Genomic DNA, 15,999 nt, shown 5'->3' with positions numbered 1-15,999 from the left:
GCTGTGCGTAAGGGTCAAGGCCGTAAAACTCTACTGGATGCTTGTGATCTCCGGGCCCTTAAACGTCACTGCACCTCAAACAGGAATGCCACTGTCAAGGAAATAACAGAATGGGCTCAGGAATACTTCCAGAAAGCATTGTCAGTGAACACAATCCACCGTGCCATCCGCCATTGCCAGCTGAAACTCTACAGTGCAAAGAGGAAGCCATTTCTAAGCAAGCTCCACAAGCTCAGACATTTGCACTGGGCCAGGGGTCATTTAAAATGGAGTGTGGCAAAATGGAAGACTGTTCTGTGGTCAGATGAGTCACGATTTGAAGTTCTTTATGGAACACTGGGACGCCATGTCATCCGACCAGAGAGGACAAGGATAACACAAGTTGTTATCAGCGCTCCGTTCAGAATCCTGCATCACTGATGGTATGGGGTTGCATGAGTGCTTGTGGCATGGGCAGCTTGCATGTCTGGAAAGGTACCATGTTCTACTGAACTATGTTCAGGTTCTAGAACAACATATGCTCCCATCTAGACGTCATCTCTTTCAGGGAAGACCCTGCATTTTTCAACAAGATAATGCCAGACCAGATTCTGCAGCAATCGCAACATCATGGCTACGTAGGAGAAGGATCCGGGTACTGAAATGGCCAGCCTGCAGTCCAGATCTTTCACCTATAGAGAACATTTGGCGCATCATAGAGAGGAAGGTGCAACAAAGAAGGCCCAAGACGATTGAACAGTTAGAGGCCTGTATTAGACTTGAATGAGAGCATTCCTATTTCTAAACTTGAGAAACTGGCCTCCTCTGTCCCTAGACATCTGTTGAGTGTTGTAAGAAGAAGGGGGGATGCCACACAGTGGTGAAAATGGCCTTGTCCCAACTTTTTTGGGATTTGTTGATGCCATGAAATTTTGAAACAACATATTTTTCCCTTAAATTGATACATTCTCTCAGTTTAAACTTTTGATCTGTGATTTGTGTTTTATTCTGAATAAAATATTGACATTTGCCATCTCCACATCATTGCATTCAGTTTTTATTCACAATTTGTTTAGTGTCCCAACTTTTTTGGAATCCGGTTTGTATTTGCTTATTCAAAAAGGTAGCATGTAAGACAAATTAAATATAAGGAAAATTCTTGGATTATATCACATTCTTTTTATATCAAATAACAGAAACAAGAGCACTGAGAAATCATGTTACTGATGCAGATGAGCAGATTAAATGGCAGAAATTGGCACATTTTTTGTGTCAGCCATAAGGGTTAAAATTTGGGTCATTACTGGCCAATATTCAAGTTTTTTAAGTACTTTTTGTTTAAAAGAATTTCATTTTGGCCAAAAAATTAGCATATGATTTATTGACAATCATAATCAATAAAACTGTATGCACATATGTATATATGTTGAATCACCACCTTTAGATTGATGCACATCAATGCATTTTTACACCACTACTGATACACACATGATATGGTGATGAAGGTTAAATTCTTCTCAGAACCTTCTAGAAAACAGAGCTAAAAGGATGCGTAAAGTGTGTTTGTTTTCACACACCGTGGACACGCTCTTGAAATCAGAGTGCTATTATCATAACACAGCACAGCGCATGACAGGACAGGGTTTCACTCCAGTGATGGCTTCAGTGAGAATCACTCTTTTATCCAGGTAATAAAACTTATCTGCTCATCTGCTAAGCTGGTATTAGAATGACAGTCATAAAAACGTGACCATAAAAAGTAAAATTAGCCTCATCGCTTGTAGCTATTGGAAACAAAATAAACAGGAAACATCCACTTACACTGCTATTATTATTAAATGCGTCACTAACAATGAGGTCAAATGAAGAGCTACTAGAAACAAAATTAGAAAAGACACAAATACTTGGACACTGTAACAGAAGAGTAAAAGTGTAAAAGTCACATTCCACATTTCATTCATTAAACTTCCAGTCAAAATGACCATTAAGCACAAGTTACAAATATTTCAGGAGATATTTCTAAAGAGATTACATATAAGACAATCCACTTACAGAATGAAGGAGAAAGTCAATGGAAAGAAAGTAAAAAGGTTTTTAAATAATTAAATCTCTTTTAAATATATAGAGAAAATGAGACCCCTGACCTGGTAGAACACCAAAACTGTCAAAGTCAGACAAATTGTACTTAAAGCTTTCATCTTTGAGAAATAGGAGAAAATCAAGCTCCACTCTTGTAACTCAACGCTACAGTAAAAGGTCATTAGTGAGAAAAGAAAATAAACAAAAAATTAAGAAAATGTGTCAATCAAATGATTAAGCTACTGCCATTCACAGAACAATGGAAATCAACATCAACTGAATGTGTTTGGGATTATTTGGGTCATGAGAAGCAAAACATACAACTTCTAAGACTAAAAAATATCCATAAAGATTTCTTATAAAAATTGATAGTACAGGCTTCAGTGTAATTTTCTATTAAATGTTTTCTGCTTTTTCTCATACCATATGCATATATATATGTTAATATATGTTAATACCATTGATGGAGTGTTATGGCAACTCAATCTTATTCAGAATGTGTGTGTGTGTGTGTCTGTGGAAGCACTACTTACATTATTAGCTTCTCTGACGAGTCTCTGCTCTGTGTAGAGAATGTGTTTGATGCATCTCACCAGCTCCAGCGGACAGCGGTCATATGTGCTCTGAAAGACAACACGTTCTTTGTGTATCTGGACGGCTCCTGTCATTATGTATATTTTTTCATGGCCCCATTGTACATTACCATTGCTAACTGACTTTATATTTGCTCCTGAAGCGCACCTATATCGACTGCAGATTCAGGAAGATGACCAGCACTCACTGTGTTTGTGTGTGAGTTTGAGCTTATTTTGCTCTTGCGGTGAGCCGTACTGTAAATAGGGGTCTGTGTGTGTATGTGTGTGTGTGTATGTGTTTACCTTTAACTGTGAAGCATAGTGGCCTAGTTTAATCTTGAGGAGAAAACCGTCCTCTCCCACTTGATGCTCCGCCTTCTTCTGTAGTTCCTGAATTAAACTGTCCAATAAACGCTTAGCTTTAAACTCCTCCTGAGGGTTCTCCAGATCTATCGCATCCCTGAGAGGCAAAGGGTTAAAGATCAATACCCATATTCTATTAAAACAAACATCCAAAACAGACATGGCTTTAGGTTGTGACAGGGCATCCAATGTACGACCCCCAGGACCCATGCTTCACAAGCTGGGAAAAATAACTTTAAAAAGTACTTATCTTCTTAAATTAATCTGTATTTAAGAAACTGTTTGCTACCATTTAAATGTTAAACATGATTTAAAATGCTGTATAACACTGAGAATGAAGTTCATAAAATCAATATTAAGGATGCTTCATATGTGAAAAGGGGTAATGAAATATTGAGGCAGAAAACTTATCAAAAAATTACTAAAAAAAAAAACATTTAGAGCTGCTGTTTCCCCAAAGATACCTAAAATACCATCTGACATCTAGCTTGTTCTATTTTGATCAAAACTGTATAAGTTATTATGGACAAAATTATATAATAAATATAACAAATATATTGAAATAGCAATATATAGTTAATACTTTCAACAGTAGTATGAATGGACATAACATGCTCTTGTCAAGTACACAGAAATATAGTTAGTAGAAATACAGTTCTCTGTAAGTGTTAGTGAGAACCTTTAATTCATTTGTTAAATTTATTTAATTTGGCTATTGAAGTACATGTTATTCAGCATCAGTGAAAAAGCATAAAACATACAAACATTTAACCGAAGCCTCAACAACTACCTATTAAACACACTCACCAGCCACTTTATTAGGTACAATATTAGGATCAATTGCTTGTTAACACAAATAGCTAATCAGCCAATCACATGGCCACAACTCAATGCATTTAGGCATGTAGAGGTGGTCAAGACAACTTGCTGAAGTGCAAACCGAGCATGAGAATGGGGAAGAAAGGGGATTTAAGTGAGTTTGAACTTGGCGTGGTTGTTGATGTCAGACGTCTGAGTATTTCAGAAACTGCTGATCTTCTTTGATTTTCACGCACAACCATCTCTAGGGTTTACAGAGAATGGTCTGAAAAAGAAAATATCCAGTGAGCGGCAGTTGTGTGGACGAAAATGCCTTGTTGATGTGAGAGGTCAGAGGAGAGTGGGCAGACTGGTTCGAGATAATAGAAAGGCAACAGTAACTCTCTGAGGAATGTTTCCAACACCTTGTTGAAAGTATGCCACAGAGAATTAAGGCAGTTCTGAAGGCAAAAGGGGGACCAACCTTTTACTAGCAACCTAATAAAGTGGCCGGTGAGTGTATATATATATTTTGTTCAGTATTTAATGTGACCACTGTTTGCCTTTATTACAGCTTCCATTTGTTTCAGGAGACTTACTTTCAGTTTTTTAAAGAAACCTGCAGAAATATTTGTCCACACCTTGAACGTTCAGTTTTAGGAGTTGGTTGCATTTTCTGCTTCTCATGATCCAATTTATCTCACACACATTCAGTGATACTGATGTCTGGACTTGTTCTGAGAGCAACAGTAGCTTCTTTGTGTGATTTGCACATGTTCTTCTCTGATGTTTTCTTGTTGTTTGCTTCCTTTTCTCAGTAAGAGCTTCTTCACAGCAAGACATCCCTTCAGACCCATAGGGAAAGTCCTTTTTTAATTCTTTTCCTTTGACTTTCCTATTCTTAATGCAAGTAAATTAATTTATGTCAAATATAAACTCTCCAGACAAAAAATTAGTCATCTTGCTTGTTTAAGGTGGTAGTAACTTCAGGCTCCTGCAGATGGCATTGCATGAGGATGATTGGGCTATAAATACTTGCGGTGTGTACAACGGTATTCATAGATTGAGAAGAGGTGGTACAGTGCAGTGAATGTCTTTTTCAATATGTGGAAAATGGGTTGCAAAGCAGATGTTTATGATGAACAAAAAGGAGTGACTACATTTGGGCGTGCCAAAGACCATAGTGTGAAGGAAGTAGCTGAATTTGCAAGTGTATCAAAGTATATGGTCATACAGGTCTACCAGCAGTGGGAAAAACCCCATCTCTGTATTCCAATACGACAATTCTCACAGGGATGCAAATGTGACTGACTGATGACATTCAGAAGCATTCACACATCTGGACTGGCCTGCAAAATCCCCAGATTTGAATACTCTTAAAAATCTGTAGGATTACGTGGAAGAACGAATAAGACCCCAGGGAAGGCATCCAGAAAGAATCAAATTCTTTGATGCAAGAGTGGCTGATCATTGATATTGCCTAAATCTAGAACCTTTTCCAGTCCATGCTAAATTGAATTGCAGCAGTTATTTGTGCTCATGGAGGTATTACAGCCTATTAGGTACATTTTAGTCACAGGTGGCCGATTTTTTGTCTGGTGAGCTTATTATATATGTTACAGATAATCTTCTCAGAAATATCTCCTGAAAAATTAATAACTTGTACTTAAGTCAATTTCACTGGGAATAACATAAATGAAGGGTTTATTTTGACTTTTGCACTATTATGTCTATGTTGCACAGCTGCTGGTGAGGTGTATGTTCCCCCTGTTGTGTTTAGACTGGACGGGACTTGCTGCTAAAAAGACAAGCTCAAATAGTACAGCCTGGGACAAGCTTAGAAAGACCAACTGTACAGCATGAAATAACATAAAGAGAAAAATCAATGAATGAAATGCAGAACTAAAAGAATCTTTGTATAGTTGTAAAAAGAACTTGGAGGAGCAGAAAGCCAATGCTTCTGAAGCTGACTTAATTCAGGGAGGTGCTAATGCTGACAGGTCCTGGCTTTTTCTCCTGCCCACTCTACACTCACAGGCTGTTTCACAGCTTTAAGATGCTTGAGTTTACATACCAGAGTTGCCCTTCAATCCACTGGGACAGGTAGTGTCGCACCTCTATGGGAAAGTGTTGGCCATAGAGAGACTGCATCTGGTGCAGGGCATCACCCTGCAGCTGCTGCGCCTGAATCCACACTGCCATCTGAATATGAGAGAGAAAGATTTCATTATTAATGACATAGTTACACAATTAATAACATTTCATTGGATTTACATTCAGTATTGACAAGCTTGAGTCTGCATTTTTGACTTTTTCCATTATTTCCAGTGTCAACAAATGTCAAACATATGGCAAAACAAAACTGTAGGCACAACAACTTCATTAAATTTAAATGATAATAAAACATCTCGTCTTTCAGTAACAAAAACAGATGTGGTATGGATTATAGGTTTAGAATCCACTTTCAGTATAATTCAGTACAATTTCTACTTTTTCTGTTTGAATTAGCAATAAGTGAGAAATAATTACTATAAATTTACATCACATTTCTATGATCTCCAACAATGGTGACCTCCAAGAGTTAACAGCAGCTTAAACTTCATAACATACCACACAAATGTTACAGGTAGTCATTTGTTCCAGTTCATGATCTCAATCAGGAAGAAACATTTCTAAATCTGCACCATGCTCTAGCAAGGAATAGAGTGCCACTGATGTTAAAACAGAGTGAAACAAGAACTACTGAGTGCTTTATAATGTAAGAGGTTTTCAGTTCTGTTTAGACGTCATTTCCAGTCCATCACACCACTTAACTCATCTCCTCTCTGCACTACCGCAACATCTTAAAACTATTGTTCTGCTTTTGGTTTCCGCCAGGGAAACCCTGCTCATCTAGAAACAAGCTTCATCTTTCACTTACCTAGAATGTGCTTGGAAAACAAAACAACAGGCTACAACATGCAAAGTGGACTCTTTTACTACTGTTTTTAAGATCACTGCTTAAACATACCTGGCAAACATAAAGTGGAACCGAATGGAAAAACAACTACAAGCAGAAACTGCTGAAATATCCACCCCAGGACATACTGGTAGTCTGTGAAACCCAATGCTACAGCAACTATTGACAAATCATACCATTTACTCTCCCCTCCATGCAGTCCATCACGAAAACTAAGTGGCAACAGCAACCTGTTTCTGATACATCATGGTTATGATGGTGCCTCATTTCACTTGTCAAGGGCTCAGCCAATCAGAACAGACGTTATTTATGTAAGTCTGAAAGGTGAATCAATAACAACAGACTGTGAAATTCCAGGGTAAAGAAAAATGGTCATATAAAAAAATTCAGACTCCTTTTGTTGCATGAAACAATTCATAATTTATAAAATAAAACACATTTCTTTAGTGACTATTTTGCCTTATAGTACCAATACCCTTCATGTACCTTTCTGCCATGAATGTATTTAAAAAGACATTATTAATCCAAAATCTTGTCAAAACTATCAGACAGCGTAACCATTTAATGTAATATGTTCTTGTAAGGAAGGTTTTAGAGGCATTAATTGCTTCGGATGTCTGATTCCCATCATCACCACTGAAAAATTCCAACTCCAAGTTTCTCTAAAATGCAGCATTTCTGAATGACTTTCTAAACCACACTGACTGGCTTTGTTAACATGTCAATGACCAAATTATAAGATGCTGTGAAAAATCACTGGAATTCCCCTTTAATATGTGGAGTATGTCAGTTATTAGAGTACATATTTTAAAGAATCTACAGAGAAGCGAGCTGTGATTCCTGCTGGCATTCAGAGAGCTCTTTGAAAGTTCATTCAGTCTCACAGGCCCATCAGAGAACACATTTTAATTCCTCATAAGCAGTGCATAGAAGAGTTGGATACATTTTTGGATGCATTCCTGCCATACTGGATTTAAAATGAAATAATGAGCATAAGGTTAGAATACAGAATGTCAGCTGCAATGCAAGGGCAAGCACATCTACACTGGATGAGCCATAGGAATCACAGCTCTTTGGAGGCCACATTAATTTGGCAATTTAAAATAGTCATTCAGAGTCATTCAGAGAGCGTTGATGTGAAGTGGTGCACTGAAGATTAAATTACTAACTTATGACTTCTTTACATTGGTGGTGATGGGAAACAGGAATCACAATGCCTACTACACAAATAAAGCCATTTTATTTACTATATAAAACTACCAGTAAACCTACACGTGTCTTCTGAGTTTTTATACATGATGTTGATGATGGTGGTAAAACAATGCATCAGATATTAACCAGCATATTTGTAATCTTTTCATGTGATAACGTCCTGTGAGGTAGGTTTTAGAGGCATTAAACTTTTCAGATGTCTGGTTCCTGTCACCACTGTGAACAGTTCTGGCTCGGTAAGTCTCTCTATAACTGAACATTTCACTTCAAATAACTCTGAATAACCTTGTTTATAACTTAACAATTCAATTATGTAGCAATTTTGAGAAAGTCGTGGATTTCACCTTCAAGGCACGGCACTCCACCCACTAACTATCTGGTATTAACCCTAATTTCATATTGGAGAGCTTTATGAATAGATATCAGGCTGTCTGTGCAGTGTTGATGGAAGCTAACTTGATACTGACTGAATATGGGGTATAGACCTGTGTTCTGTTTTGGTATCTATATGGGTGAGCCAATGTTTTAGGGGCAATGAGCCCCCGCGCAATTGTAACCCCAACCTCAACCTCTTCAACTGACCCCAATGTGGAACAACACTCCAACAATGCTCACCCAGAAAAGAACAAACTAAATGCTTGGAAGGCTAGCCATAACAAACCTTTATAGTCGTCCTCCACCCTCCCTCAACCTCTTTCTGAAGAGGCCCTAGTGGCCATTCCTCTGGGCAATGGAAATTGACTTGGATATTTTAATTATTATGAGCAAACAAACTGTTTTCCCCTTCAACTCTGCAATCAGATTAACTAGGCACTGTTGGCTCCCTGTGTGTGAAATGTCGAGACACTGCTAGTGAGCAATGAGAAGTTAAAGGGGAGGGGTGAGAGGCCCCTGCGGTGAAAACAATTTGAAGACAACAAAACTGCAGCTTTCTTTATACTGAACAATTATATACAATGGCCACAATAAAAATTAGCATTTAAACATAATAACAACACCTTCTAACAAATGTTGACTTGCTTGCTCACATTCAAAAATGAAAATCCAGCCTGATTCTGTTTCGTAAATCAAACATGTTTCCTTCAAGCCATACTGCTTTAATGTTGTTAAAGTAAAAAACGCGTAGGGACCAAAACATAAGGAAACTGGATTTTTCTCCTGTGAAAAGGGGTTTGGAAGAATTTCCACCAGTCAGACAGACAGAACTTGCATTGTCACATATCTGATATATATCAGCTTTAAGTACCGCATATGAAAGTAGACCAAATCACTGTTATTAAAAAAGCAAATGTGTATCATGTATTAAGGGAAAAAAATAAATCACACCTGAGCCTCTTTCGTCTGCAAACTTTTGCTTTTGACATGTCTATGCCTACAAACATGGAAACATTGGCAGAAAAAAGTTACTGTGGAGACACATTTTACAAGTGATGTTAATGTACACCCAAAGGTATGCCAGTGGTTTTAAGATCCAATTGTGTTTTTCCCAAGGAAAAAGTGCATACTTCATCCTTTTTCACAACCTAATGATTTATAACACAACAATAAAATAAAAAGCCTGGAGATGTGACAGTATACTGAGTTAATACAACAAAAAAATGTCATTTCAATGGAATATGGCACAATTGTGTTTCTTGACTATCGGTACTAAAGACATATTCTTGTGGGTACCACCCCAGCAACAGAAGGGGTGCCACTTCAGTGACAGCATGTTTTTCCTAAGAAAGTACTGGATAGACTTGCTAATCTGTCCCTAGAGTTGAGATATTCTCTGCTCACCCACTTCTGTGATCTTCTGATGTGTTTCCCACTTCTAAGCTCATTGGTGTGTTGTTTTTTTAGCGAAGACCCAGACAGCTGATGCTGACACACCTAATGTTTTGGCTCAGTCTCTGATTGATTTGTTCTGATTTTTTAGCCTGGTTCTGACCTGTTTGATCCTAATGTTCAGAGACAACAGCAACAGACTCCAGATGCAAAAGCCACATCAAGAATCACCCCTAGGCCACTTTTTTTTTTTATATCTCCTGTGTACGATCTAATGATGTAACCACAACTAGCTCCAAGAAACAACTGAGCAGCTGTCTCAATACATATAGTCAGAAATGTTGGCGGGAGTATTTTAACCACTGGAAGTGTAGCGTTACCACTGTCACTCGCTAAATTCAAAATATATGCCTCAATTCAATACATAATCAATAAAGAGTAGCTAAAAAAGCACCTTATGGTCTAAAAAATAACTTGAATAAGACACATATTTCAATGGATATGTAATATTCTAGAGTATTTTGGTGTGTATATATTCACTTGTGTATAGTACAGTAAACTAAAGCAATTGTCTGAATTTGCTGCAAGATTCTTAGAGGAATCCTGTAAATTGCCTATATATCTTTTTCATAAGAGTATGTTAACATATTGTGTTATTATTTCAATTTTAAGTTTTTTAGAGTATTTAACATTATAAAAGTACAATTTTAGAAACAAAAGCTGTGCTTTATAGTATATTAGCCACTAACTAATATCAACCCAAAACTAACAGACTAGCCACAGGCTAATACTCTAATCATGACACAATGATACAGTACAATCCAATAGGGCCTGGGAATGTGATGTCATGACAGGGGATCCGTAATTGTGGCAGCCTTAGTCGGTTCAATTCTGGTTCTGAACAGGTGAATGACTCTTCCTTTCATACTGGTTTCCCTTGATTTTGGCTGATCTGCAGCCCATAGACTTCCTAAATATGTTTACAGTACTCACCAGTATGTTGACATGACTACCAGATCAAAAATCAGACCGCAAGCAGGTATAAAAGCAAGTTTAATGCAACTATTCGGATGCATTTCTAGTCAACAGCACACTGAAAGCATTGCAGTGAAAGCGGTGATAAACATCAAGCTTATTTCACATCTGCATAGATTTTGCTCATAAAGATTTAATGGGATAAAACCTTCACCTCCATTTAACAAACATGTTACGCCACATTGTATTAGCTAACTTATTCTTTCAAAACTTATGGCCTGGCTAGGCGTTAGGAAGGGATCAGACAATTAGCATTTGTCTGTTTTTCATAATGACTGTAGATTTACTGCTCCTTCAGTGCAAACCATGCGTGATCCAACATGATTTAGCTGAATTTTTGGATTTTATAGGGTACAGTACAGTAAATCAGTTATTAATTTGCTAGCTAGATTTTTTTGCAGTGTTTGCTAAAAGGCTGCGAATAGTAGATTATGCCAATAATCAAGTGAAATATAATAAAAACTGAATGAAATATGTCAAAAGCCAAAGAAAAAAAGGAGTTTGTATGGATCCAGTGTCTCAGTAAAGCTAATTTTATCATAACAAAGTTATTTAGCATCCCTCTGCATCCCTCTGTTGGTTAAGATACACTTTCATTTCAACTGATAAAATTTTAAGCATGACAAGGATAACACATAAAAACAGCAATCTCTTTAAGCTCTTGCAAAGTGTGTAAGTATCTGTAGCATGTAAGCAAACCCTGACAAAATGGCTTAACGATCCCACAATGTAGCACGCTATGATGTTGATTCCCAAACCCTATATGATACCATCATCATAGCGTTGACCGCTAGTCCAGATAGGGTCGCGGTAGCAGTTGGGAGAGCAAAGAATACCAGATGACCCTGTCCCCCGCAACTTCCTCCAGCTCATTCCCGGGGACCCCAAGCCGCTCCCAGGCCATCTTGGAGAAATAATCCCTCCAGCGGGTCCTAGGACGACCCCGGGGTCTTGTCCCGGTAGGTTGTGCCTGGAACACCCCCACCGGGAGGCGTCCACGGGGCATCCGGATCAGATGCCCGAACCACTTCAGCTGGCTCCTCTCAATGCGGAGGAGTAGCGGCTCTACTCTGAGCTCCTTCCAGATGACTGAGCTCCTCACTCTATCGCAGAGCGTGTAGCCTGCCACCCTACGAAGAAAGCTCATTTCCGCCGCTTGTATTCGCGATCTCATTCTTTACCCATGAGTCATTACCCACAGCTCATGACCATAGGTGAGGGTTGGGATGTAGATCGAATGGTAAACAGAGAGCTTTGCCTTATGGCTCAACTCCCTCTTCAGTCTGGTACAGTCCACTACAGTCTGGTACAGTGACCGCATTACTGCTGCCGCCTGGCCCAGCCTGCGGCCGATCTCACGATCCCTCTTCCCGTCACTCCTGAACAAGACCCCAAGATACTTAAACTCCTCCACCTGGGGCAGGTGCCTTTCCCTTCCTGGATCGGGGCCTTGTCATGGCGGAAGGGCTTGTGTGGTCTAGGGATCTTCAGAGCTAAGTTGGTGGGAGCAATATGCTCCTGGTAGGCTCTCCCAAGGTGAACAGGTCTGGAGTGAAGACCCAGACTAACGCGATCCAAACTACTCCAAGAATATCATACACAAAAAATCGTGTACCCTGGTCACCGGGACCTACCCCTGGAGCCAGGCCTGGGGGTAGTGTTCCACAGCGAGCGCCTGGTGGCCGGGCAGCCCACGTAACCTGGCCGGGCTCAGCCCGAAGAGGCAACGTGGGGAGGCCTTGTGGGCCCACCACCTGCAAGGTCCAGCATGGGGGAGCGGTGCAGTGCCATATTGGCAGTGGGAGATTGCAGGGAGGCCCTTGGTGGCCTAGGCCCCTGCAGCAGAAACTAGCCTATACGATACCATGTAATACAAAGTAATTACAAACAAAACAAAGTAACAAAACAAATACTGTAAGATTACATCCCTACTATCTGCATGTAATCACACAATTATGATTTATTATATAGTCACATAACTGGTTACATTTACATTCTGTATTGACAGTTTTAAGTCTGTGAATTTTCAGTCTGTTTCAATGTCAGTATCATGACATTTTGTAAATTTTGTTTTTCCTTTCTGTACACACAACAATAACTTTTCATCAAATTCAAATCAAACTAAAGAATCTTTCCCACTGACAAACAATCATGCAATATAGACTGAAAGTTTAAAATCTGTGTTGTGTTGTAAGAAATAACTCTACATTTACATTTACACTGTGCTCTAGTTATCACTGGCAATACGCACAATTTCAAAAGGTTATGATTCACCTAAAAGAGATGTTAATATTTATACTTTACTATATTTTATACTATATTAATACTAATACTATATTAATGTCCTGTAGGTCAGAGTCAAAACTGCAAACATTTGCCATCGCAATGACTTATAGCCACCACAGCCACACTGCTGGCAATGTGTTTGTAAACAAAACAATAAAAAAACAGAGGTAGCAAGAGAGGAAATGATGTTTAATCCGTTTCTGAACCTTGCGGGTCACATGCACAGCTGTAGTGCTGGTGAAGGTGATGGCTATCTGTACAGACACTGATGGCTTTAAAGCGCCATTAAGATCATGTTACAGTGGCTGAGTAGCCTGAGGCACCTTTCCCTCCCGCTCAACACACACATACACACACCCACCCCAGAGAAAAGCGGCTGAATTATGTAACTTGGTAGATGGACAGAGTAGAAAAAAGGACAGGGAGGCAGGGTGACAGAGTTTATGTGCTGGTCTGGTGTGTCTCTGTGTGGTGATACCAGCTTACGTCTGCACTTTTCCATACATGTATGCATGTGTGCAGAGGGGGTTTAATCTTATTTGCTTAAGCTGAACTCATCCTCAACATCCCTGCATGCCTTGCTCTGGTGTTTAAACTCTAACAGAAGGTGGAGGTCAAACACCACGCCTACTACATTTCCATATTTTCAAAGTACAGCTTTACTCAGACCTGAAATTTTGGTCGGAACCCAAACACAATCAAAGAACTTCCTCATCCAGAGACCCAAAAAGACACAGCATCACCTTTTGAAGCCATACCTGACCACGACAACTTCCTTTCCAAACCTGACCTAGTCAGTATAATTAAGTTTTGATTATTTTAGAAATAATCAAAATTAAGTTTAAAAATGTACAAAATTAAGTTTAAACTCCCTCGAGCGACAATAAGATTGAGCACAGCCAAACTCATGTAGGTTGAATAGGTAAATAAATAGCTTGGTTTCATGACATCACAGAAATAGTCAAATCAAAATGGGCTGTTTTTGCAGCTTTGTTTTCTTTTAGTTTAACATGGACTGTATTGACTGTGATAAATTTGTTTTTTCCAGCATATGGACCCTTTATGGTTAACCCCTTAAAATCCCAGGTTAGGCCTAAGTCTTATCAATCAGTAACTACAGGGACTTCAGTGCAAACTGGCTGAGCTATTCTTAGATTATAGAAGTGTGTAATAAAACAGGTGCGCCCTTGCCATTTAAGGGTTTAAACAGGTGAGGGCTAAGGTTGGTAATGTTTTATTTGGTCAGTTTTCTGAGCCATGACACCAAATGTTTCTTGAAGCAAACTTTCCTGTAAACAGCTGTACTAACTAAGAGTAACAGCTGTCTAAATGGCTACTTGTGCCACTGTTTTTCTTCTTTAGCCTGTTGCTAACACGACCTCTGTAGTTGGAATCATCTTCTCTTTTCTTGGTGCCTTTGAGATTTATTTTGGATCCAACAGAAGTTATAACAAAATTATTGAACAGCAGGAAAAAACTCAAATATAGAGTTATAAATCCTCGATAGGTAGATAAATTATATATATATGTATATATATATATATATATATATATATATATGAAGATGTTAAAAATGCTGCGAATATGTAATTACATCTCGTGGATGACTTTATACGAGAATGACACAGTGTTTAAAAATATGAGAAGGCTAACTAGTTGAGTAATCTGAATGTGTTGCATACAACTTTCATTGTTTTTTTTTAATGGCTTAGTGTTATTGCCAAGTTGAACGGAAATTATGGTGCAGTTGTCTCACAATATGCAACTAGTTGCAAGCAAATTTTGGATGCGTTTGACATGTTCTTTTTGTCTTTACCATGATGAGGTTTTGTGTACCAGTTTGTACTGCTGTGAAAGATGTTTAGCAGTTTCTATAACAGCAGCAAAAAAGCTCCTATACAGAGAATGGTTTCCTTCAGATCAGAAGAAATCAGGACCTTAGTATCAGGCCTTAATACATAAATTACATATCCCATCAAGCACAAATGAGCAGATGAGTCAGAATGCCCGATGAATCAGATGAACTGCATTCACTTCTTGTTGAATTTTGTCACACTTTTTCCTCAGGAAAGCTCAGAGGACAAAGCTGCTAGTTTATTCTCTTTAATAAATACATATCCATTCTGAATGCAAATCTGAAGGCAAATTATGAGGTTCTAATTTTTTAGGAAGCAATTCAATCGATCACGAAATCTTAAATTTTACCACCAATCGATTTTACTATTTTTGTACAACTCAGACTTATTAAAAAAAAAAAAAAAACAAAAACACTGAATTTCTAAATGTAACTACAGAAACCATTTATGGTGTGTTTAAAAGTATATACTAGCACTCTTATCACCAGTAATGTCTTATTTCTTAAGTTCTCAATTTTAATCATGTGATAAGGCTACGTTCACATTACGAGCCTCTTTGCTCAAACCCGTTTTTTTTTTGTTCAGATTTGATCTCTCTAACATGAAGGTGAAAAGAGTGAGATGTATTTAAGCTTAAAGATGTCTGTTTGGCGCTGCTGCCATGGTAATGCTAAATGACATGCCTGTGCAGTGGAAGCACATGAATTCCGATCTGAGTGGTTACATTAAGGTCACATGCGCACAAATCGGATACGTATCTAATTTAGGACCACATATGAAAGTGGCTGAGGTCGGATTTGAAAAGTTCAGATTTGTGCGTTCACACAGCCCTGAAAACATCAGTCACGTTGGGGCAAAAAGTCAGATTTGTGCCACTTCAACTTGGTAATGTGAACAGAGCCTAAAAGACTTACTTGTATGTTATGATCCCAACTTCTAGATTTTGTTTTATTTTCTATTTTTTCTCAGCTCCCTCGTAGGCTTCTCCTTATTGTTATTTTCCATTAGCCCAGTTTGAGTACTTCATATACGGATGATCTGAACACCACAATCATAACCACAATCGCTATTCAAACGGGCACTTTCAGCT

The 15,999-nt window shown here is 38.5% G+C and overlaps 1 protein-coding gene across 2 annotated transcripts in view; it reads right to left on the bottom strand.

Annotated features, from left to right (window-relative positions):
- Positions 1-15,999, bottom strand: part of stat5a (signal transducer and activator of transcription 5a) — a 134,321-nt gene that overhangs the window by 40,696 nt on the left and 77,626 nt on the right. For both annotated transcript variants that reach the window (XM_017725282.2, XM_017725281.2), the window contains 3 exons: positions 5,869-5,996; positions 2,937-3,093; positions 2,592-2,681 (listed from right to left, as the gene is read on the bottom strand). In XM_017725282.2, the coding sequence (XP_017580771.1) occupies positions 2,592-2,681; positions 2,937-3,093; positions 5,869-5,996 (375 nt within the window). The remainder of the gene's footprint in view (positions 1-2,591; positions 2,682-2,936; positions 3,094-5,868; positions 5,997-15,999) is intronic.

The sequence above is a fragment of the Pygocentrus nattereri genome, chromosome 14 (genome assembly GCF_015220715.1).
Source record: "Pygocentrus nattereri isolate fPygNat1 chromosome 14, fPygNat1.pri, whole genome shotgun sequence".
Lineage (NCBI taxonomy): Eukaryota > Metazoa > Chordata > Actinopteri > Characiformes > Serrasalmidae > Pygocentrus > Pygocentrus nattereri.
Note: the sequence above shows the minus strand (reverse complement) of the source record. Positions and strands in the feature narration are given on the sequence as shown.